At 44.5% G+C, this 23,324-nt stretch overlaps 1 protein-coding gene across 2 annotated transcripts; it reads right to left on the bottom strand.

Moving 5' to 3' along the window:
* SIRPB2 (signal regulatory protein beta 2) lies at positions 2,327-14,691 on the bottom strand. 2 transcript variants are annotated; one of them, XM_021077412.1, is made up of 6 exons: positions 14,457-14,653; positions 7,043-7,136; positions 6,593-6,958; positions 5,159-5,500; positions 4,553-4,618; positions 2,327-3,496 (listed from the first exon to the last, which is right to left on the bottom strand). In XM_021077412.1, the coding sequence occupies exons 3-6, from the start codon at positions 6,900-6,902 to the stop codon at positions 3,399-3,401; spliced, it is 816 nt and encodes a 271-aa protein (XP_020933071.1). In that variant the 5' UTR covers positions 6,903-6,958; positions 7,043-7,136; positions 14,457-14,653; the 3' UTR covers positions 2,327-3,398. The 2 variants fall into 2 exon arrangements, with proteins under 2 accessions (XP_020933071.1, XP_020933070.1); XM_021077411.1 differs by lacking the exon at positions 7,043-7,136 and having other exon boundaries at positions 14,457-14,691.

Below are 23,324 nucleotides of genomic sequence, written 5' to 3'. Positions count from 1 at the left end.
AGGGGTGGAATCAGAGCTGCAGCTGCCGACCTATGAACAGCCACAGCAACGCCCGATCTGCGTTGCATCTGCGACCTATGCTGCGGCTTGCAGCAACATCAGATCCTTAACCCACAGAGTGAGGCCAGGGATCTAACCTGCACCCTAATGGGCACTATGTTGTTCCTTAACCCACTGAGCCACAGCAGGAACTCCCCCCGCCCCCGCCACCCCCTGCTCAGTTTCATCCTCACCCCAGTTCCCATCCTAGGCTCACCCCAGTCCCACTCTCTAGTACCACCTCCCACCACCTGCCTGGCACATCATCAGCCTCCAGCTGCTCTTTAGGGCCAAATGAAAGAGGCTGCAATAGTGACAAGTTAGGTTCCTGCCCTTGATGAGCTCAAGGTCTTGTGGGGACAAGGAATCAACATCAAGGAAACACACACACACTCACATTTGCTTGTAGCAGTAAGTGCTGTGAGGGAAATGAGCTGCAAACGGGAAATAAGAAGGAGGAAGATGTCATGCTGGACGGGGTGGTCTGGGGAGGCATCTTGAAGGAAATGGTTAAGTAGGCTTGGCTGGATGTGTGTGGCCCAGGTGTGTACAGAGCAGGGTCACTTTAAGGGGTGGGGCATGAGAAGAGGGAGGGGTGCATGGCGGGGACTAAATCCTGCAGGACCCTGACAGGTGAGGAGGTTTCCAGGGGCAGGTCAGGGAACTATCTCCAGTTAGCGCAGAGGCCCCATTCCATTCTGTTAATGTCACAGTGGCTGCTGTAACACATCACTGCAAATCTGGTGGATCAAACAACGGAAATTTATTCTCGCATAGTCTGGATGCCAGAAGTCTGACTTCAGTATCCCTGGGCTGAAATCAAGGTGTCAGGGGGCCGAGCTCCCTCCAGAGGCTCTGGGGAGAATCTGTTCCTTGCTTCTTTGAGTTTCTCACAGCCGCAGGCGTGCTTCGGCTTGTGGACAGATGACTCCCAGCTCTGCCTTTGGGGTCACATTGCTTTCTCCTTCTCTTTCTGTCTCTCCCTCATCAGGACACTTGGGATTGTGATTTAGGTAGGGCCCACCTGGATAATTCCAGACCTCCTCCCCATTTAAAGATCTTTAAGCATGTCCGCGGAGTCCTTTTGGCCGATAAGGTAGCAGTCACAGGTTCCAGGGATTAGGGCTTGGAGGTCTTTTGTGGAAAGACCTTACTCGATTTATTGTACCTACCCTTTCTTCAGATGTCTGGTAATTCATTGATTTATTCAATTCTCAGTGCCTTGGAAACCCTGACAATTGTTTTTTTCCCTTTTTTTGTAATGCGATTGTCTGATTTAAGCTTTGATTGCTGAGGAATCCATTTCAAAGAGGCATCTGCTTCAACGTGTCCATCTCGAATAAAAACGAATCCAGCCCCTTGGCTAGAAAAGAGCCAAGCCTGCAGTGAGGCTTTTTTGTTTAGAGATCTCGGTGGATTCCTTTCTTTCCCTCCCTTCTCCTCCCCTCCCCCTCTCCTCCCCTCCCCTCCCCCTCCCTACCCTTCCTTTATTTCATTCTTTCTTTTTTTCCTGCAGCATATGGAAGTTCATGGGCTAAGGGTCTAATCAGCTGCAGCTGCAGGCCTGCAGCCACAGCAATGCTGGATCTGAGCTGCATCTGTGACGTGCATCACAACTGGCAGCAACAATGGATCCTTAACCCACTGAGTGAGTGAGGCCAGGGATTGGACCTGCATTCTCACAGAGACCAACGTCAGGTCCTTAACCTGCTGAACCACAATGGAAACTCCTTGGTTGATTTCAATAACTGATCATATATCATCTTTTTAATGTGACTCATTTATGAGAAAGATCCTTCATCTTATTTTCTTGAACCCTTAAATAAACTTCACTTTAAAGGATTAAAAATAATCCATCTAAAAATTCAAGTTGCACGCATTGGTGTTGGTTACTATGCAGAGAGAATGTCGTTGGGTATAGTTTTTGGTTTTTTTCTCTGCCTGTGCTTTACATTCCCACGCTTAAGTTTTAAAATCATCAATAAAGAGTGAGCCCATGAAACTATTGATCCCCCCAAAACAGAACCTCAGATACACACACACACACACACACACACACTCTCTCTCTCTCTCTCTCTCTCTCTCTCCCCTAATCTACCTGTGACCTCATTGTGTGGCCCCAGGAGTGCTGTGTAACTCCCAGGTTTTGTAACTTCTATTTCTTCCAATTTCCCTGATGATTATCACTGAAGGGCGTCTTGCAATTATAGTAAGAACGAAAGGGGTGGTTCCGACCACAACACTGGTTATCAGTTCACTGAAACTGGCACAAAACACTCAGAATAGATTAATGGCCCCTTAGGCTTAGTTTAGTTCGAGCTGTTTTTCTGTTTGTTGTAATGAAAAACATCCAGGCTAATCCACTCCCCCACGTAATAGGTACTAGTAAATGTTCTCATGGAAAGAGAAGAGAGTTCGTGTGTACTGAGTGTACACAGAGCACATAGTAAGCCCTGAGGCTGTGTTGAATCGAGTTGTTTCTTCCCAGCCTACGCCAGAGCCACAGCAACGTGGGATCCGAGCTGCATCTGCAACCTGCACCACAGCTCACGGCAATGCTGGATCCTGAACCCACTGAGCAAGGGCAGGGACCGAACCTGCAACCTCATGGTTCCGAGTCAGATTCGTTAACCACTGAGCCACGATGGGAACTCCTCGAATTGTTTCTTGTACACTGCAGAATCCACATTGTTTTCTTCGATGTTCCAAGAGGTGCAGTGACTCATTAGTTACTAATGGCACACAGGGAGGGGATGGGAGCTTCAGGGTTAGAAATCAGGTGAATTCATGCTTTCCTCTATACCAGGGCTTCTTAACCTCAGTACTACTGACACTTTGGGCCAGATAACTCTGCTTTGTGGGGTCTGCTATGTGCATTATAGGATATTTAGCAGCATCCCTCACCTCTACCTGCTAGGTGGCAATAGGACCTTCATTTGCGACAGTTAAAAACATCTCTACACATTGCCACCTATCCCCTGGGGGGCAACGTATCCTCTTCTTGAGAGTTACTGCCCACCATTATGCTGCCCTAGGGGAGGTGGTGGTACAAAGACGTGTCATTTCAGCTCAGAATTGAGCTCAGCGAGCCCACAGAGCAAGTAAGAAGCTGCCTCTATGCCATGGAAGTGGAGATCACTGGTTATCTACTGAAACCAGATGTAGGGATCCCAGAGTTCACCATGAGGCCTGAGGGCATCTGGAGGCTGGAACTGGAAGCAGAGCAACGGCTGGGGAGTCCCAGGCCCTCTTTGACTCAGAGGACCCACTCCAGGGCTGACTCCTCGTTCATCCCTACCCTGTGCCCCATGCTAAGGAGAGCACAGCTCTGCTGGGCCTGCAGTTTTGACGTCTCCTTGTTAAAGGCTCTTCCAGCGGGCAATCAGGGCCAGCAGAAGTGCGGCCAAGGTCACTGCTTTCAGGCCCAGGACTGCAGGTATGAACACAGACAGGAGGCCTGGAGGACACAGAGGAATCTCAGGTAAGGCCCCAGGTGAGCGCCCCCACCGCCCACGCCTCAGTGCCCCCATGGCGAAGTTGGGGCCAGCTTCTGTATAACCTCTGGGATCACATCCTTGCTACACTGGCAGAGATCAAAGACCTCTCTGACCCCTGTCTCAGGCAGGAAGTGCCTTTGTCCCAAATCCCACCCATACCTTTAATCATTTTGGCATCATAATGACAACCTCTGATAACAACGGAAAACTGCTTTTTGTATTGGCTACTCAAGTTCCTCTGTCCCAGGTCCTGAACTAAGCACTTTCTAATTGTTTTATATCATCCTCAAACTAATCTTACAAAGTAGGATAGCAATCCCACTTGTACAAATGAGAAGACAGATCCAGAGTGGAGAAGTGGTTTGCTCAGGGCCACCATTTGGGTCAAGTTAGTGATGGGACCAGATGGTCTGTCTCCCAAGAATGGTTAAGAATGGGACTGAATATCAGGGAGGCTAAGCTCTAGTCCAAACTCCCCTGAGTTATAGGATGCCCTTGAATGCACCTTCAGGTGATGTGACAGGCACAGTTCTGGGTACTTGTTACCTGTGATCCCATTGGCTCGGTATAAAACCCATGATGTAGGCTCTCTGATTCTTATCTCCCTTCCCCCGCTAGTTTACAGAGCAGGGCACCAGAGATTCAAGGAGTGAGGCAGCCTGTCCCCAGTCTGACAGCCAGAAAGAGGCTCAATCCAGGGAGCCTGGCTACAAAGCCAAGGTCTTCAGCACTGTAACGCACAACTTCACAGTGTATCCTTGCTCTAACTCACAGGGAGCTCACTACCTTGCAAGCAAGACTGCCCACTGAAGAGTTAGCACAGACTGTTAGAAAGTCCTTTTTTTGACTGAGCTTTCACATGGTTCTTTGGGGTCTGCTTCTGCAGCTGAGATGGAATCCTGGGCCCTTCCTTAGTGACAGAAGGGCCCTAAAAATCTGGAACTGCTCCCTTCCCACTTCTGGCCCCATTTACTTGTGGGGACCTGGTTAATGCCCCTGGAGGTAGGCACACTTACCTGATGGAAATAACTTGGCTGCATGTTCATTGGTGAATTCTGGCTCTTGGGGAGGAGTGGGCTTTGCTGCAAGAGAGAGAGGCGGTCTCACATTTCCCCTTTCTTTCTATCCCTCCACTTCCTGAGCCCCTGCCTTAGGAACTGGAGTCACTGAGATGAATCTGCAGGTATCTACCTGGGGTGGGGGCCAGAAGTCAAACTTTGTAACTATAAATGAATAGTTAGAGCTGCTTGAGTGTCTCTGGTGTGGGGACCATGTCAGCTTCATTGCAGTATCTGCAGCACTTAGTACAGCATAGAACAGTCAAGAAGCATGCAATAATAGATATTTTTTGAGTCATTAACAGTCTATACAAAATTCCCTGGAGCCAAGAATGGGAAGAGATTAACTCAGCTTGGGAGAAGGAGAAAGTTTCACAGAGGAGCGGCTATTTGTGTTGGGTCTTGAAGGATAAGTAGTAGTTCTCCATAGAGAATGCGAAAGCATTCTAGGCAGAGAAAACAGCTTATGTAAAGGCATTGAGGCAAAGAGGACCAGGCTTATTTGGGACACGGTAAAGAGTTCATTGCGGACCACCTCCCCCTGTGCCCTAACACCTGTCTCACCTTTCACTCTCAGCCTGGTGCCCTGTCCAGATAGGTACTGCCTGTTGTGTTTCCTCTGAAACTTTACACAGTAGTAAGTGCCTGAATCCTCAGTGGAGATGCCATGAAAAAGAATGCTGAAATCGCTGTTGGAGGCCTGGACTGCTGTCACATTGGGGTGGGAGATGCCTCTAAAGTTGTAAATGGCCTCTCGGCTCAGACCAGTCCCCCGAAACCACCTGATGGGTCCTGAGGGACCATTTCCAAGCACCGTGCAGTTCAGGAAGACAGTGTCTCCTGTGGTTGCCAATACCAGCTCCTGGGGTTGGATGATCCAGAGGTCTGGCTCTGTGTCCGTAGGTCCTAAAGGCAAAGAGAGGACTGTTGTTCCTTCTTATCCTCCACAGTCTGCTCATTTCCTCCTTCGCATCTTCCCCCTTTCCCTTCCCTGATTTTTTTCACTCAGACACTCCCTCCCACATTCCATCATTATTCATCGGCTGATTCACTCAGTAAAGAAGTGGCTAGTACCTACTATGTGCTGCTACTAGGACTAGGGAAAGGGAAGCTCAGCAAGACACACAAATGTCCTGCCCTGGATAAGTTCTCAGTCTGGTGATGGAGACAGTCCAGAAACCCCTCTGAGGCTGGAAACCCAGAGGACTGCAGGACCAAGAGAAGGCATCTGTCACAGCTTGGAAGGAGTCAGAGAAGACTTCCTGAAATGCTTACCTGAAGTTACAATGAGCCCCCCCCCTTCACACTTATCCCAATACATGCATACAGTTACCCTCCATCTCAACCATGTACAGGGTGGTTTCACAAACATCCATTCTTCTGTTTCATCACTTGGAGGATCCTTGTAGTAGGAATTATATTGCCTGTGTTACGAGTTAAGTACTTGAAGGATATAGTGCTGTAGTGCCCGATTTAAGAACATACTTCTTTTGAATAGCAGAGCCAGGACTTGGGTGTCCAGGTCACCACTGGTGCCCTTACAGATGGCATGACTGGTTACTTGGGGAGCTTGGTAGATTAATGATCAGCCCCTGTTCTTGATCCCTTCTGATGGTGTGGTACCTCCAAACTCTTGCCATGGCCCCATGGTGGCAGGGTGTACTTTCTTGTCTCTTAACTTTGACCTTAGCCACTGTAGCCCATGGGCTGTTAGCAGACAGTATATGAATAGAACCTTGAGACTGTGCTAAGGGCATTGGGACTTGCCTTCTCATGCTTCTGCCATCTCCATGAGAAATATACACTCTGGCCAGTCTGGGCCTGGGAATGAGACATAGAATAGCACCACTCCAGCTGCCTATATATATGTGAGTGAGACATACTAATTGTTGTATGCCACTGAGATTTTTGGGTGTGTAGCATGAGTATGGATAAGGGTAACTGATGCAGGGAGATAGAGCAGAGCAGAGTGCTTGACCTGCAGGACATGATACTCACTCTTCACAAGCACAGAGGTGCCCTCGTCCAGCTTCTTTTCTGCGTGCCCACTCAAGCCATCAAACTTCACACAGTGGTAGGTTCCAGCATGCTCCCTGGTGACGTTGTGGATATAGATGGAATAGTCACAGTTAAGTGGCTCCATTGTCTTCAGGATCATGGGCATCACCCCGGGGAAGAAGCCATGTCTGAAGTTGTAAATTTCCTTCTGGTCCTTGTTGCTCACCTTGACCCATTTTATCATGTTATCAGTGCAAGAGCCGGTGACTGTACACCTCAGCAGGAGTGTCCCACCTTCTGCCACCAACATGGGACCCTCAGGCTGTAGAACCTGCCCCTCACACCTGTTGCTCTGCTCAGAAGCTCCTATAATACAGGAAGAAAGGCCTCATGCTGGGTAGGAGGCACTTGCAGCCCTGAGAGGCAAGTGTAACACAAACCAAGCATTACCTGGTCAGGAACAATTGCTCAGAACACTGGACAGGGTGCTGTTGGAGAAGGACGTAAAACAGGAGGGGCAGCCAGTTGGAGAGAGAGAACAAGGCTGTTGGATAGAGAACTTATGAGTAACAGATGGCACTTGAGAGATCGCCATAGGCCTGGTACTGCACATATTATCTCATTTACTCCTCTGATGTTCCTTCGAGGTGGGGAACATCATCTTCTTGTCACAACAGAAGATACCCAGAGCCCAGGAAGCTTAGGTGGATTTCTCAGGATTGGTGTTTATTGGGCTGAATTGTGCCTTTGCCCCAAGTTCATATATTGAAATCCTAACCCTCAGTATCTCAGAATGAGACTCTATTTGGAGACAGGGTCTTCTATCTAATAATTAAATTAAAATATTTGGTTCCTAACACACTATAATGGATGTCTTTATAAGGAGAGGAGATTAGGACACAGACATCCACAGAGGGAAACTGTGAAGACATGAGGAGAAGAGAGCTATTTGTGAGCTGAGGACAGAGCCTCAGAAGAAATCAACCTTGCCAACATCTTCATCTTGGACTTCTAGACTCCAGAATTGTGAAAAATAAATTTCTGTTGTTTAAACAAGCAACTTGTGGTACTTTGTTATGGCAGTCCTAGCAAACAAATACATCACCCGCCAAAAAACATGGCAGAGCCAGAATTTAAACACTTGCAGCCTGTTTTTGGAGTCCCTGATCTTACCCCCAAATGCATCACATAAAGTTTATGTTCAGTGCCCTTTCCACCTCCTGTGACTCCTTCAACAAACTGCACACTTGCTAATGCATTATGAAGTGGATCTATTTGGGGGAGAGGTTAAACTGTTGAGTTTACCTTCAAAGTGGGCACAGAGAACGAGGGCCCAGGCATCCCATGGAAGTTCTTCTATATCTGGGTTATCAACATCGTCACAGATACTCCCCCCAAGAACTCTGTGAGGTTCTCTATTTTTGAGAGAAAAACTAATGCTTAGGGAAGTGCAGACACCTGAGGGGAACTATGCATTCAGGAGGTGTCATGGCCAGGATTTGGATTCATTGATTCGAGGTTCTGCTTACCACAAGGTCAATATCTTTGCGCCCTGAGTTTCCCTTCATCTGTGTTTCCTTCAGGGCTTGAGAATAACCTGATCTCTTTCCAAGACTTAAGTCTGCAGTATATCATGATATTTCTCCATTGCAAGTGAGGTGGTGGAGTAGAAATGTGAAGCAAAACATTCCCTTCTAAGAGGACCTGGGGAAAGTTGTGGCATTCTAAGTTCTTTCCCTGCCCATCTTCAGCTGGACATGTGCCATTAGCCACTAGGAACTGCCTCACGGTTGTGACCATGTGACAACTCATGTTCAATTCCAGGCATTCCATTTGCCCTTGGTGTCCTTAGTTCCAAGAAATTCAGCAACACCCACCCCCAAGCAGCATTATTGGAATCAATCAAACCTTGTTCTCTCTAATTATTTCTCACGGTTCTTTCCCTGGCCTCATATATATGCACTGAACTGTGCCCAGCACTCGGCATAGGGCTAAGAATAGTGCCTATTCCCACCTGTCACTGGAAAAATCTCATGATCAACAGGGCAATGGGTAGACTACACAGAAGAAAGTACTCTACCTGGAGAGAAGTGCTCTGGTCCCACTTAGCAAATCTGAAAAGCAAGGCCCCCAAATAATAAAATATAATAATATTCTATTGTGAGGCTTAAAACACATGTATAGTAAAGTTATGGCAACAATAGAATAAGGGATGGGGGTTGGGAATATTGCACCATAATGAAGTTGTTATATTATATATGAATGATATGATATCACTTAAGGTAGATAAATTAAGAGGTATATTATAAACCCTAAAGCAACCACTAAATTACAAAATAAAGAGTTGTAGCTAATAAGCCAATAAAGGAGATAAAATAGCATTATGAAAATATTAAATTACCAACAGAAGACAGAAAAAGAGGAAAAAGGGAACAAAGAACAAGTAGGACAAAATAGGAAATTAATAAATTTAAACCTAATTAAATCAAAAACACTTTAAATGTAAGTGGTCTAAAATTTTTCAGCAAAAGTTAGAGATTGTCCAACTGGATAAAAAAGTAAAATATAACTATATGCTGCTTACAATAAATACACTTTTAATCTAAAGGAACAAATATGTTAAAAGGAGAATTATGGAAAAAGATATGTCACGCTAATACTAATCAAAAGAAAGCTGGAATAGCTATTAAAATCAGATAAAGTAGATTTTGGAGCAAAGACTATCTCCAGGAATAAAGAATGTCATTTGATGATGATAAAGGCAGAAAATAAGAAGACATAAAAAACTCAAACATTTATGTGTCTAATAACAGAATTTCAAAGTATATTAAGCAAAAACCAACAGAACTTCAGAGAGAAAAAACAAGTCTACAGTCAGAGTCTGTAATTTTAATATCCTTACTTCAATAGTTGATAAAACAAGTAGACAGAAAATCAGAAGGAATACAGAAAATTAAAAAACACTATTGGATTTCCCTTGTGGCTCACAACATTAACTACACGTTGTTGCTTCTACAAGTGGCGGTGGCTTGATCCCTGGCTCAGGGAAATTCCATGTGCCGCAGGTGTGGCCACTTAAAAACAAAAACAAAATGAAAACAAACACAAACCCCACTATTAACAACTTAGCCTAATTGACATTTATAGAAAATTATATCCCAAAATTGCAGGATATACAGTTATTTTCAAGTGCACAAGGAACATTTAGCAGGATAGAGCATATGCTGAGTCATAAAAGCCTCAATAAGTTTAAAAGGATTCAAGTCACCAAAAGCATAAACTTCAACCACAATAGAATTAAATTAGTAGAATCAAAAACAGGTGCCTGGAAAACTCCAGATATTTGAAAACAAAATAACATATTTCTAAATAACACACAAGCCAAGACAAACTAAAGGGGAAATTAGAAGGTAATATAAATGGAAATGAAAACACAACATTAAAATTTGTGGCATGCTGCTTAAGCAGGTGGCTATTTATAGCATTAAATGCTTATATTAGGAAAGAAGAAAGGATTTAAATGAATGATCATAGTTTCACCCTAAGAAACTGGAAAAAAAAGCAACTTAAAAGTAAATGAAAGAAAGGAAACCACAAAGATCTGAGTGAAAATCAAAAAAGTAGAAAACCAAAAGCAATAGAGAAAATCAATGGGTATTAAAACTGATACACCTTTAGCCATACTGAAAAGGGAGAGGAGAGAGAGAGAGAGAGAGAGAGAGAGAGAGAGAGAGAGAGCCATAGATGTCAAGAATGAGAGAGGTGACATCAGTACAGATTTTACAGATATTAAAGGGATAATAAGGCATTATTGTGAACATGTTTTGTGAATATATATATTTGACAATGCAAACAAATTTCTTGAAAATCACAACCAAAGCTACTTCAAGAAGAGATAAGGGGACAGTTCTATTATATTATTGACAACATTTAATTTGTATTAAAAAGTCTCCCATTTTGGAGTTCCCATGGTGGCTCAGTGGTAACGAACCCAACTAATATCCATGAAGACTCCAGTTCAGTCCCTGGCCTTGCTCAGTGGGTTGAGGATATGGCATTGCCGTGAGCTGTGCTATAGGTCTCAGATGCATTTCAGATCCTGCATTGCTGTGGCTGTGGTGTAGACTGGCAACTACAGCTCCAGTTTGACCCCTAGTCTGGGAACTTCCATATGCCACAGGTATGGCCCTAAAAAGACTAAACAAACAACGCCCCCCCCCAACCAAAAACACCTTCCTGCAAAGAAGAGTCCAAACCTTGATAGCTTCACTAGGGAATTCTACCATGTATTTAGATACAACGCCAAAATGATGATCCATAAAAAACAAATTGAGGAGTTCCCGTCATGGCGCAGTGGTTAACGAATCTGACTAGGGACCATGAGGTTGCGGGTTCGGTCCCTGCCCTTGCTCAGTGGGTTCAGGATCCAGCATTGCCGTGAGCTGTGGTGTAGGTTGTAGATGCGGCTCGGATCCCGCGTTGCTGTGGCTCTGGTGTAGGCCAGAGGCTACAGCTCCGATTCGACCCCTAGCCTGGGAACCGCCATATGCCGCGGGAGCAGCCCAAAGAAATAGCAAAAAGACAAAAAAACAAAAAAACAAATTGATAAAGGAGTTGAAAGGACACTTGTGAAGGAAGAAGAGACAAACCACAGAGTAGGAGCAAATCTTCGCAAAGCATACATCTGATAATAGTTTTGTAACCAGAATATACCAAAAATTCTCCAAACTCAATAAAAAAACCACAATTTAAAAAAAGGAGTTGAACAGAATCTTATCAAAAAAGAATGCAAGTGAACCATCATTACACATTAGGGAAATGCAAATTAAAACCACAATGAGATATTATTACACACATTTTAGAATGACTCAAATCGAACAGATTGACCATACTAAGTGTCGGCAAGGGTGTGGGGGAACTATCCTTATATATTGATGATGAAAATGTCTAATGGCACAACCGTTTTGGAAAACATTTTGGCAGTGTCACAAAGATTAAACATTCACCTACCACATGATCCAATCATTTTATTCTTAGGTATTTTCCCAAGAGAAATGCAAGCATATGTCTGTGCAAAGAACCTTACATGAATGTTCATGGATGTTTTATTTGTAATAGCCCCAAACTGCAAAAAACCCAAACACCTTTCAATAGGTGAATGGGAAAAACAAACTGGCTTATCCATACAGTAGACAGTAATGAAAAGAAATGACTAGTGATATGTACAACAACATGAATGGATCTCAGAATAATTATGGTGAGTAAAAGAAGCCACACAAGAAGTTCCCCTTGTGGCTTAGTGGTTTACGAACCTAACTAGCATCCATGAGGATGCATGTTTGAACACAAGAAGTTCCCCTTGTGGCTTAGTGGTTTACGAACCTAACTAGCATCCATGAGGATGCATGTTTGATGCCAGGGATCAAAATTCTCCCACAAATTCTCAGTGGGTTAAGAATCCGGTTTTGCTGCAAGCTGTGGCATCTACCCAGGATGGGGCTTGGATCCTGCCCTTTGCTGTGGCTGTGGCATAGGCTGGCAGCTGCAGCTCTGATTCAACCCCTAGCCTGGAAACTTCCATATGCCACAGGTGCGGCCCTAAAAAAATAGAAGCCAGGCAAAAAGCGGTATATACCTTATGATGTTTGGAATTCCCATCATGGCTCAGTGGCAACAAGTCTGACTAGTATCCATGAGGACGCAGGTCTGATCCCTGGCCTTGCTCAGTGGGTTAAGGATCCGGTGTTGCCATGAGCTGTGGTTTAGATCACAGACGCGGCTTGGATCTGGCCTTGCTGTGGCTGTGGTGTAGGTTGGTGTCTATAGCTCTGATTCAAGCCCTAGCTTGGGAACCTCCATGTGCCACAGGTATGGCCCTAAAAAAACAAACAAACAAAAAAAAAAGACAAAAAAAATAGTTCTAGAAAATGTAAATTATTCTACAGTGGTGGGGAGCAGATAAGCAATTGTGGGTGGGGGGCGGGGGAGAAGGAGTGGAAAGGATGAATCACAAGGAGATTTTGTGGGTGTCAGATCTATTCATCATCTTGATTATCTTGGTGATAAGTTCACAAGTGTGAAACACGATCAAGGCTCACACAACGTATCAACTTGAACACCTTGAACGTGTACAGTTTATTGTATGTCAGTTGTACCTCAGTAAAGCTGTTAAAAACGTCACGAAGAAGAAGCTTCTGTGTGAGATGAGAAAGGGAGCACGAATGGGAGGAGAGGCAATGGGAGGCGGTGAGGGCTCAGAAAACCTCATGATTCTTATCCCAGTTGAGTCCGTCAGGGTAAGTGAAACTACAGTGAAGAAACAGGAACCTGAGATCTTGCCCTGGGCCCCACACCCTTTCTCACTTTCCTCTTCTTGATTCTCCTTCATGTGGCCACATGGACTTTGGGGAATGTCCTAAAGCTTTGCCCCTACCTTGTCTCTGAAGCTGGATGGGCCACAGCTCTAGGATTCCTTCCCACCCACTTCCCATCTGCATGCCTTGGCGTTCACGATCACGGTCAAGGGGTTCCCTTTGGGAAGCTTGGTAGAAATCATTATTTTTCAAAAACATTTTGGAGTTCCCACTGTGACTCACTGGGTTAAGAACCTGACATAGACTCTGTGAGGATGCAGGTTTGATCCCTGGCCTTGCTCAGTGGGTTAGGGATCCAGGGTTGCTGCAAGCTGTGGCATAGGTGACAGATGTGGCTCAGACCTCGTGTTGCCGTGGCTGTCGGGTAGGCCCCAGCTTCAGCTCTGATTTGAGCCCCAGCCTGGGCATTTCCATACGCCGTGGGAGTGGCTGTCTAAAAAAACTTTTTTTGAATCTTTTTGGTCCTAATTAGATTAGGTGTATGATTTCCTAGCCTAGTGCTTAACAAGCAGTGGACACTTAAAATTATTGTGACTAGGAATTACAGCTCACATTTTGCAATAAGGAAATTAGCCTGAAGGAGAGAAGTACCCTAAGTCACAGCCAGTGAGTGAGGGAACATCCAGGTCTGTCTCCACACCTGGGTCCCACTGGGACCTCTCTTGGAGGGGACCATCCTGGAAGACCCAAGATGTGATGAAGAATCTGCATCTCAGTAGGGCCTGGGGCAGAGACCCAGATGGCAGGGAATGGATGAACCCACTGTGAGCCATGTATCTTGCCTAGCAGATCAGAGAACTCTAGGCTCAGAGGAGGAGCTGTATGCAGAAGCCTCAAAGCTCAGGAGCTAAATCAGACTGATTCTGATTTAGAAGAGGCATGAGTATGATAATAATAGCAAACAGTTATTATTTACATTGTGCCAGATATTTACAGGTATTATCTTGTGGAATCCTCCCAACAAAGTCATGAGGTAGCTCTTGGATTAGCCCCATTTTACGGAGCCCGACTGGCTCATAGATGTTTGCTTTGTATGGCTGCACAGGGTTCCATGCTTAGAGGGGCCTCTTGTTTGTCTTAATGTTCTACTGTTGCTGTCTTAAAATTCTTAGTATTTTTTGAACAAAGGTTCAAAGTGTTTTCATTTTGCACTGGGCTGGGCAAATTATGTAGCTGATCCTGGGCTGAGCCTCACTGTTTAAATATTTAATATTTACAGCTTCCCTAGAGAAAGGTCCCGTGAGAGGCTCCTTGTAGAAGAGCTTCTGACATGGGCATACAAGTGTCCAGAACACAGTGGTGTGAGCCCGGAGACTAGGAGCTCATTGTCCCTGTGCTGCCCAAGAAGTTCTGCTCTTCCAGACACTTGATCTTTGTGCTCTGCTAGGATCAGGAAAGTTCTCGGCTCCCCCCTCCTACTCTATCTTGGTGGGGTCAAGCCCTTCCTGGCATCCCTCTCTGGGACCTGTTCTGTCTCAGATCCTACTCACCTGATAGGACAAGGAGCAGTGCCAGCAGCCAGCAGCAGGGAGGTGAGTGAGCCAGGCAGGTAGGGGTGAGCATCACAAGCTGTATGGGGAGTCTTCTGTGGTCCCCTAGACTGGCCACCATTCTTCTCTCCAGTGGGTATTCGAGTCTGACATGGGATACATGGGAAAGTTGTTTTCTGCTTCTTCTGGCCAAGGCTACTTGGAGAAGTGTTTTCACTATAGCAAGACAAGGCTGCTGGTGCAAGAGGAAGCAGCTGGGTGAAGGGGTTTCCGCTTTTGTGTCTAGGCAGTAGTTCCTATAATCACTCTGTCAAAACATTGATGACCTCTCCAAGGCCCTGTCCTGGACCCCTGGGAGGGAGATGAGCATGGCTGTCACAGTGTGCCTCCAAGTTAGCCTGACTTTGGATCAAGAACTGAGTCTGCCTCTTCTTGGTTGTGTGGCCTTTCAGTCATTTGTTATCTTTGAGCCTTTGTTGTTGCCTCATCTGCAAAATTCGGATAGTAGCAATCTCTTTCTAAGAAAGATGTTGTAGGGCTTAGTGCAATGTAAAGGCCACACATATCAGCCATCATTGCTCATAATATGTAGGAACCAGAAGAGGTGACATTTGCTTAAGAAGAAGGGTTTATTATAAAGCCTGTCCTGTGGAGGCCCCCTTTGGCAGTGCAGAGGGGGCACAGACCCCTCTTCCTAAGTGTATAATCATGCAACTCTCTAAACCTCCATTTCCTGGGCTCCAAACATGATACACTCAGATTATGCAAAACTTCGTGTTTATGGCATCTTGATTTTCTGTAACAGATCTAAACTTCCTTGGGACCTCCCATCATGCTGGTTATCAGGAAGGAAAAGCTTAAGTTTGCTAATTAAAGCAATCCCAGGCTCTCCCCATTTCTGACAGCCTCTTTATCTGCATTGTCTGGATTCAAATCTTGGCTTTGTCCGGATCTGGCTGAGTGACTCAGACAACCATTGAGCACCTTTAATCTGCAAAATACAAATAAAAATGTGGCTGGATGTGTGAGATGGAGTAAGCCCCGTATATGCCACCATCACATCATCATCTTTAGGTTAACTCAATCTTTAAACAAAACAAAACAGAAAACCCCCCAAAAACCCAACAAAAACCAGAAGCTCAAGATTTCAGTGTTTTCCTTCTTCTTACCCACTCCAGACGGTCTTGGATGCAGAGGAAGCTGAAGTTTCTTTCTGGGGCAGGATGGTGGGCCCTGGGTCTGGGTCTTGTCTCAGAGATTGGTCTGGCCTTGTCCCTGAGTACTTTGCACTGGGTCTGTCAAGGTGTGGCTGGTCCTGTGTGGCCTTTGGGACCTTGCATTGGCACCACTGCAAATCCCAATGCTTCTTCTGCTTGTTCTCTTATTGAGGAGACCCACATTGGAGCCTCTTTGTACAGACCACAGGCCTAAAAATTTCTACCAGAACATCAGGACCTCCAAGTCATCCTTATAGGGGAAATTCTTCTTCTTTTTATAGCCACATCTGCAGCATATGGAAGTTCCCCAGGCTAGGGGTCAAATTGGAGCTGTAGCTGCAGGCCTATATCACAGCCAGTACAACATCAGACCTGCAGCTTGCAACTATGCTGGATCCTTAACCCACTGAGTGAGGTCAAGGATAGAACCAGCATCCTCACAGAGACTATGCTGGGTTCATAACCTGCTGAGTCACAATAGGAACTCCCTCAGGGGAAATTTTGAATCAGCCGTTCATCTATGTGAATTCTATTTCTATTTCTATTCTCAAGTTTTATTTAAAATTAATTTTGTTAAATGCTATAAAATTTGGTTGTGATGATCATTGTACAACTATAAATGTGATAAAATTCAGAGTAATTAAAAATAAAAATAAAAAAATGAAAAATAAAAAATTGCTTTTATTTATTTTAATAGGCAAGACATTGTAACCTTGACTTAACCATAACCATGACTTAATTTGTGAATCTGTGGGGTTGAAAATTTTGTCTGGGGTCAACTCCATGGTTCTTCACATGTCAGCTGTTTTTTGACTGGAATTGCCATGTACTTGAGATCAGTGGCAGATTGGCTAGATTGCTTTGCTACTGTGGTTGGTTGACTATTGCCTAGGCTACCTCAGTTCTCATTTTCCGGGAGGCTAGTCTAGGCTTGTTCAGCTGAGAGAGGCAGTTTTGAGAGAAAGCAGAAATTGTAAGGCACTATGTCATTTCTGCTACATTCTTTTGGCCAAACCAAGTCACAAGACCAGATCAGATTCGAGGAGTGGAAAATAGACCTCACCTCTCGAGAGGAGGAGCTTCAAAATCTGATTACAAAGGGCATGGATATAGGGAGGGGGTAAAGAATTATGAATATATATATATGTTTTGTCTTTTAGGGCTGTACCCGGAGGTTCCCAGGCCAGAGGTCGAATCTGAGGTGTAGCTGCTGGCCTACGCCACAGCCACAGCAACGCAGAATCTGAGCCAAGTCTGCAACCTACACTATAGCTCATGACAATGCCCAGGTCCTTAACCCACTGAGCGAGGCCAGGGATCGAACCTGTGTTCTCACGGATGCTAGTTGGGTCGTTAACCACTGAGCCATGATGAGAACTCCAATTGTGGATGTTTTAATTTACCAAAAGCATCCACAGGGTTAAAAATTCACAGGGTTCATAGTCTCCCTTCATAGGGCTTCTTCTCAATATTACCTTCCCTAAGGTTGACCACAGTCACCAGTTTCTGGAGCTATTCAGTTCCTCTGCTATTTCTGACCTATTGCTCGGATGTCAGGTTGAACATGGCCCCGTGTGGCCTGTGGCACCCAAGGAAGGTTCCTGACCTCCCTAAGAAGCCAGGCCAAATCTCTTCTGCTCTAGGCTCTCTAAACATACTTGGGATTTATATGCACCGTTCCCACCCCACCCCAAAGTTTTGACTCCAGCTGTGGGGTGCCAGGACCTCAGCATCTCAGCTCTTGCCCTTCCTCCCCCTGACTGGCCACCCTCATCAAATTATAGGGAAGGCGTCCCTTTCTTTCTGCAGGGAATTTCCTAACCTCAGCTCTTTTCCAGGCAGATGGTCTTCTTGGTTCTAGCAGGAATCGCGCCAGTCTCTTCCTTAAGGCAATGAGTCTGAGGCTCCAGCTTTGACAGGGACAAATCCGCACAGGAAGGCGCTACTATGAGGATGAAAAATGCATAAAGAAGTACATAAAAAATGGTAAACCTGACCCTTCACTGCAAAATGGATGCCATGTGCTTAGCGTGCGGGGCACTGGCTCCCAGTAATCGCTCAGAACCAGGAGCAGTGACTTTCCCCTGGTTAGTGGACTTGGCACTTGGTTGTTACGGGAATGGCGTTAGACTAGCTTGAGGCGTTAGTCTAAATTGTTTTCAACAGGAGCACTTGAGGTATAAAAACAACACTAGTCTACACTTACCTCGGCTTTTTTCCCCCCTGCAGAAATGGAACTTTGTAAAACAACAGCTTCTGCATTGTTTACCACAAAATGGAAAACTGGGTAAAAGAGTCTAAGGAAGACACTCAAGTTCATCAGCAAAAAAACAACTGAAAAACACCGACCCTGGTGTTTTTGCAACTGCATTGACCACTGTTCCTTTTTTTCTCTTTTTTATCAGAGAGGATGAACCCTGGGGACTACATATTCCAGAACTTCTTGCAAGGCTTGCTCTGGATTAGTTTCTACTAAGAGGTGCTGGGAGAAGATTTGGAAGGTGAAAGAGAAGGAGAGGCATGGAATGTCCTTCTAGAAATGGAAAGGGACGATGTGTGGGCATCAGAAGATGGCAAATGTGAGGGTTCTTTTTGGTTTTTTTATTTTTTGTTTTTTGTCTTTTTAGAGCTACACCCACAGCACGTGGAGGTTCTCAGACTAGGGGTCTGATCGGAGCTCTAGCTGCCGGCCTACATCACAGCCACAGCAACACAGGATCCGAGCTGTGTCTTCAACCTACACCACAGCTCACGGCAATGCCTGATCCTTAACCCACTGAGCAAGGCCAGGGATCCAACCCACATCCTCATGAATACTAGTCGGATTCGTTAACCACTGGGCCACGATGGGGAATGCTGCAAATATGAGGTTTTGCAGTGGCCTCCACCATAAATCTTCCATAAGTCACTTGTAAATTCCAGGCAGCTGTGACCGCTAGTGGGGAATTCCTGCTACTCTCATAGACTCTTGATTCTCCAAAATCTAGGGGTGGATGAGGGAGCTATAACAGTGAGGCTGCCCAGTGGTTTGTATGCAACGGATCCCCCAGTTTCCATGAGAATCAAACAGAATTACATAGTTTAAAAAAAATCTGACCTTGAATTCATCTAGTGTCATGTCAGACATTCTTTTTATTTAGAAGAAGCACTTCGTGTCTAATTAATTCTGAAGCAACTAGATCCTTGAGCCTGACTATTTGCTGTTTGGAATTTGTCCTGTCCTCGGTTGGTGCCTTTTTTTTTTTTTTGGTCTTTGTGCCTTTTCTAGGGCTGCTTCCCTTGGCATGTGGAGGTTCCCAGGCTAGGGGTCTAATCCGAGCTATAGCCACTGGCCTACGACAGAGCCACAGCAAAGAGGGATCCAAGCCTCATCTGCAACCCACACCGCAGCTCACGGCAACATGGGATCCTTAACCCACTGAGCAAGGCCAGGGATCGAACCCACAACCTCATGGTTCCTAGTCGGATTTGTTAACCACTGTGCCAAGATGGGAACTCCCTCTTTTTTGTTTTTTATTGATTTTTATTTTTCTCCTTATAGTTGGTTTACAGTGTTTGGTCAATTTCTACTGTACAGCAAAGTGACCCAGTCTCTCTCTCTTTCTCACACACACGTATAAATACATTCTTTTTCTCACATTATCGCCCATCATGTTCCATCATAAGTGACTAGATAGAGTTCCCTGTGCTATACAGCAGGATCTCATTGCTTATCTACTCCAAGTGCAATAGTTTGCATCTATTAACCCCAGACTCCCAGTCCATCCCCCTTTCTTGTTTATATATCCTATTTTATCTCAAATCCCATGACATGTTTGTTGGTGGGTTTTTTTTTTTAGAATACATTTTATTGAAGTATGGTTGACTTAACGATGTTCTGTTGGTTTCCAGGATACAGCAAAGTGAATCAGTTATACAGATCTTTCTCCTTGTCTAGCTGATTTACTTTGGAATATATATATCCTTCTTTTTCAGATTCTTTCCCCATACAGGATATCACAGAGCACTGAACAGATTTTCCTGTGCTACACGTAGGTCTTCGTTACTTATCCATTTTGTGTATAGTAGTACAGTGTTGTTTTAATTTCTATTGAGGTATGACTTACAGAGTAATGTATGTAAGTGCACAAACTCATAGCTCACCGAATTGTTAGACTTGTTATGTCTATATACACCCATATAATCACCACCCCAAGACAGTGAAGTTGTTTTTTTTTGTTGTTGTTGTTGTTTCGCTCCTTTCTATTCAATCTCTGGCCATTTGGGCAACCTCCAATCTGCTGTCTGTCACCATAGACTCATCTTGCTTGTTCTTGAATTTCATATAAATAGAGTCATATAGTGACTGGTGTCTGGCTTTTTTCACTCATCTTAAGTTTTTTTTTTTTTTTTTTTTTAGTGTGTGGGGGCTCTTTTTTTTGTGTGTGTGTGGTTAAACAAACTCCTGACATTATATTTACCATCTTGACCCTTTCAAAATGTTTACAATTTGGTAGTGCTAAGTATATTTGCATTATTGTGCAATAACTAACAGAACCTTTTCATCTTGCAAAAAACAGAAACTATGCTGGCTAAACACTAATTCGCCTTTAACTATCCCTCTTTGTCATTGGCAACTGCCTTTCTACTTATTATTTCTATGATTTTGACTGCGTTGGATATGTAATATCAGTGGAATCATGCAGTATTTGTCCTTTTGTGGCTGGCTTATTTTGCTTAGCCAATGTCCTCTAGGTTTATCCAACTTTTCTTTTTAGGGAGGAGCCTGGGGATATGGATGTTCCCTGGCTAGTGGTTGAATTGGAGCTGCAGCTGAGGATTACATCACAGCCACAGCAACACCAGATCTGAGACGCATCTGCAAACTATGCCACAGCTTGTGGCTCTGCCAGATCATTCATCCACTGAGCGAGGCCAGGGATGGGAGGAACTTGCATCCTCTTGGAGAGAGCACTGGTTCCTTAACCCACTGAGCCGCTACAGGAACTCCCAGAATTTCCTTCTTTTTTATGGCTGAAAAATTCCATTGTATAGACATACCACATTTTCTTTATCTATTTATCTGTTGATGGACATGTGGTTGCTTCTATCTCTTGCTGTGATGAACATGAATGTGTAACTATCTCCTCTAAATCTTGATTTGAGGGAGTTCCCATTGTGGCTCAGTGGTTAACAAATCCAACTAGGAACCATGAGGTTTTGCGTTCGATCCCTGGCCTTGCTCAGTGGGTTAAGGATCCGGTGTTACTGTGAGCTGTGGTGTAGGTCACAGATGCAGCTTGGATCCCGAGTTGCTGTGGCTCTGGTGTAGGCTGGTGGCTACAGCACCGATTAGACTCCTAGCCTGGGAACCTCCATATGCCAAGGGAGTAGCCCTGGAAAGGCAAAAAGACCAAAAAAAAAAAAAATCTTGATTTGAATGCTTTTGGATGTATATCGGAGATTGCTGGATCATATAATTGTTCTCATTTTAATTTTTTGAGAAACCTCTATACTATTTTCCATTTTCACCTCCACGGCACAGGGGTTTCCATTTCTCTACATCCTTGTTAGCACTTGTTATTTTTTGTTCTTTTAATAGTGGCCCTCCTAATGGATGTAAGATGATATCTCATTTCAGTTTTAAAATTTAATTACATTTTTAATTGAAATATAGTTGACATCTAACATTATTTTAGTTGCAAGTACACAACATAATGATTTGATATTTGTATATATTGCAAAATCCATGGTAAATCTAGTTAACGTCCATCACCATATTTAGTTATAAACATAATTTTCTTGTGAGGAGAACTTTTAAAATGTACTCTCTTAGCAACTTTCAAATATGCAGTACAGTATTATTAACTATAGTCACCATGACATTTATTTGATAACTAGAAATTTGGGCAGTTTGATCTCCTACAGCCATTTTATCCCCTGCTTCCCAGCTTCTGGCAGCTATCAATTTGTTCTCTATGAGTTTTTTTTTTTCAATTTTAAAATTATAGTTGAGGAGTTTCCGTCGTGGCTCAGTGGTTAACAAATCAGACCAGGAACCATGAGGTTGTGGGTTCGATCCCTGGCCTCACTCAGTGGGTTAAGGATCCGGAGTTGTCGTGAGCTGTGGGGTAGGTCACAGATGTGGCTCAGATCTGGCATTGCTGTGGCTGTGGTGTAGGCCAGCAGGTACAGCTCCGATTAGACCCCTAGCCTGCGAACCTCCATATGCGGCAGGTGAGGCCCTAGAAAATACAAACAGACAAAAAAAAAATTATAGTTGAGTTACAATGTTCTGTCAATTTCTGCTGTACAGCAAAGTGACCCAGTTATACATCTATATACATCTGTATACATATACATTCTTTTTCTCGCATTATCATCCATCATGTTCCATCACAAATGTTTGTTTGTTTTTTTAGACTACACATTGTAAGTGAGATTATACAGCATTTGTCCTTCTCTGTCCAACTTATCTCACTCAGCATAATGCCTTCAAGGTCCACCCAGACTGTCACATAGGGCAAGGTTTCATTCTTTCCTATGGCTTCACAGGAGGTGAAGTAAAGGGCTGCTTCTTCCCAATCTTCCCTCCCTGGAACCTAACAAAGGCACATGACAATATCCCACATCAGAGAAGCTGCCTTTCCGTGGCAAGAGAAGTGACAGACATTGGTGAGCCCCGTGTGTGAGCTTGCAACAGTCTCACAAACCCTCATATTGTGCAGTACTCACTGCTACCTTCCCAAAAGAATGATTTCCCTAAATATTGTGGTCTTCTAGAAACTTCTAGCTAGAGCAGCTCGCTGGACCAGGGGATTTTCTCTGCAGCCCCAGATCTAGAATCCTCTCTTCTTTTTCTCCCCTTCTGCTTCTTGCCTTCTAATTATCTGTCTCTGCATTTCTTCTCTCACCTATTCAACATGAGAGACTGTATAGTGTAGTCATTCACTCATTCGTTTACTCAACGAGTATTCAGCACCCACCGTATGCCCAGTTCTTGGTGCTTAGGAAACATCAGTGAACAAAACAAACAACACTTGTTGCCTTCTTGGAGTTACATTCTAGGGAGTAGAAGAAAGAAAAGCCACACAGAATAAATAATGAAGCAGATAAGTAAAGATTGGAGTATGTTAGAAAGTCTTCAATCCTATGAAAAAAAGCCGTGAGCAAGGAAAGGGAGATGAGGTGAGCCCATGGGGGCTTTTCCTCCCAGTAATGCAAGCAGCTATTAGTAGGTTTTAAGCAGAGGTGGGGCAGGGTCTGGCTTCGGTTTAAACATATCCTTTGCTGGCTCTACTGAGAGTGGATGAGGTGAGAGCAGAAGCAGGGACATTGCCGAGGCGCTAATCGCAGGAATCCAGGAAAGAGGATTGTGGGTGAATCTAGGCAGTGGAGATGGAGAGACATGGCTGGATTCTGGGTATGTGTTAAGGTATAATCAACAAAATTTCCTGGTAGGAAGGATGTAGGATGGGAGAGGAGAAGAGACAAGGATGCCTCCTCGACTTTTTTGTCAAACTCCTGGACAAATGGAGTTCCCGTTAACTGGAACGGGGAAGTGTACAGGTGCAGGAGGTTTTAGGGGGCTGAGAAGAAGGTCAGTTTTTGAAATGTTAACTTTGCTCTCCAAGTGAGTAGGTAGTTAGTTATAATGTTTAAGAGATAGGTG

This window comes from Sus scrofa, chromosome 17, assembly GCF_000003025.6.
Source record: "Sus scrofa isolate TJ Tabasco breed Duroc chromosome 17, Sscrofa11.1, whole genome shotgun sequence".
NCBI lineage: Eukaryota > Metazoa > Chordata > Mammalia > Artiodactyla > Suidae > Sus > Sus scrofa.
The sequence above is the reverse complement of the archived record's forward strand: the minus strand, read 5'-3'. Positions and strand labels throughout refer to the sequence as shown.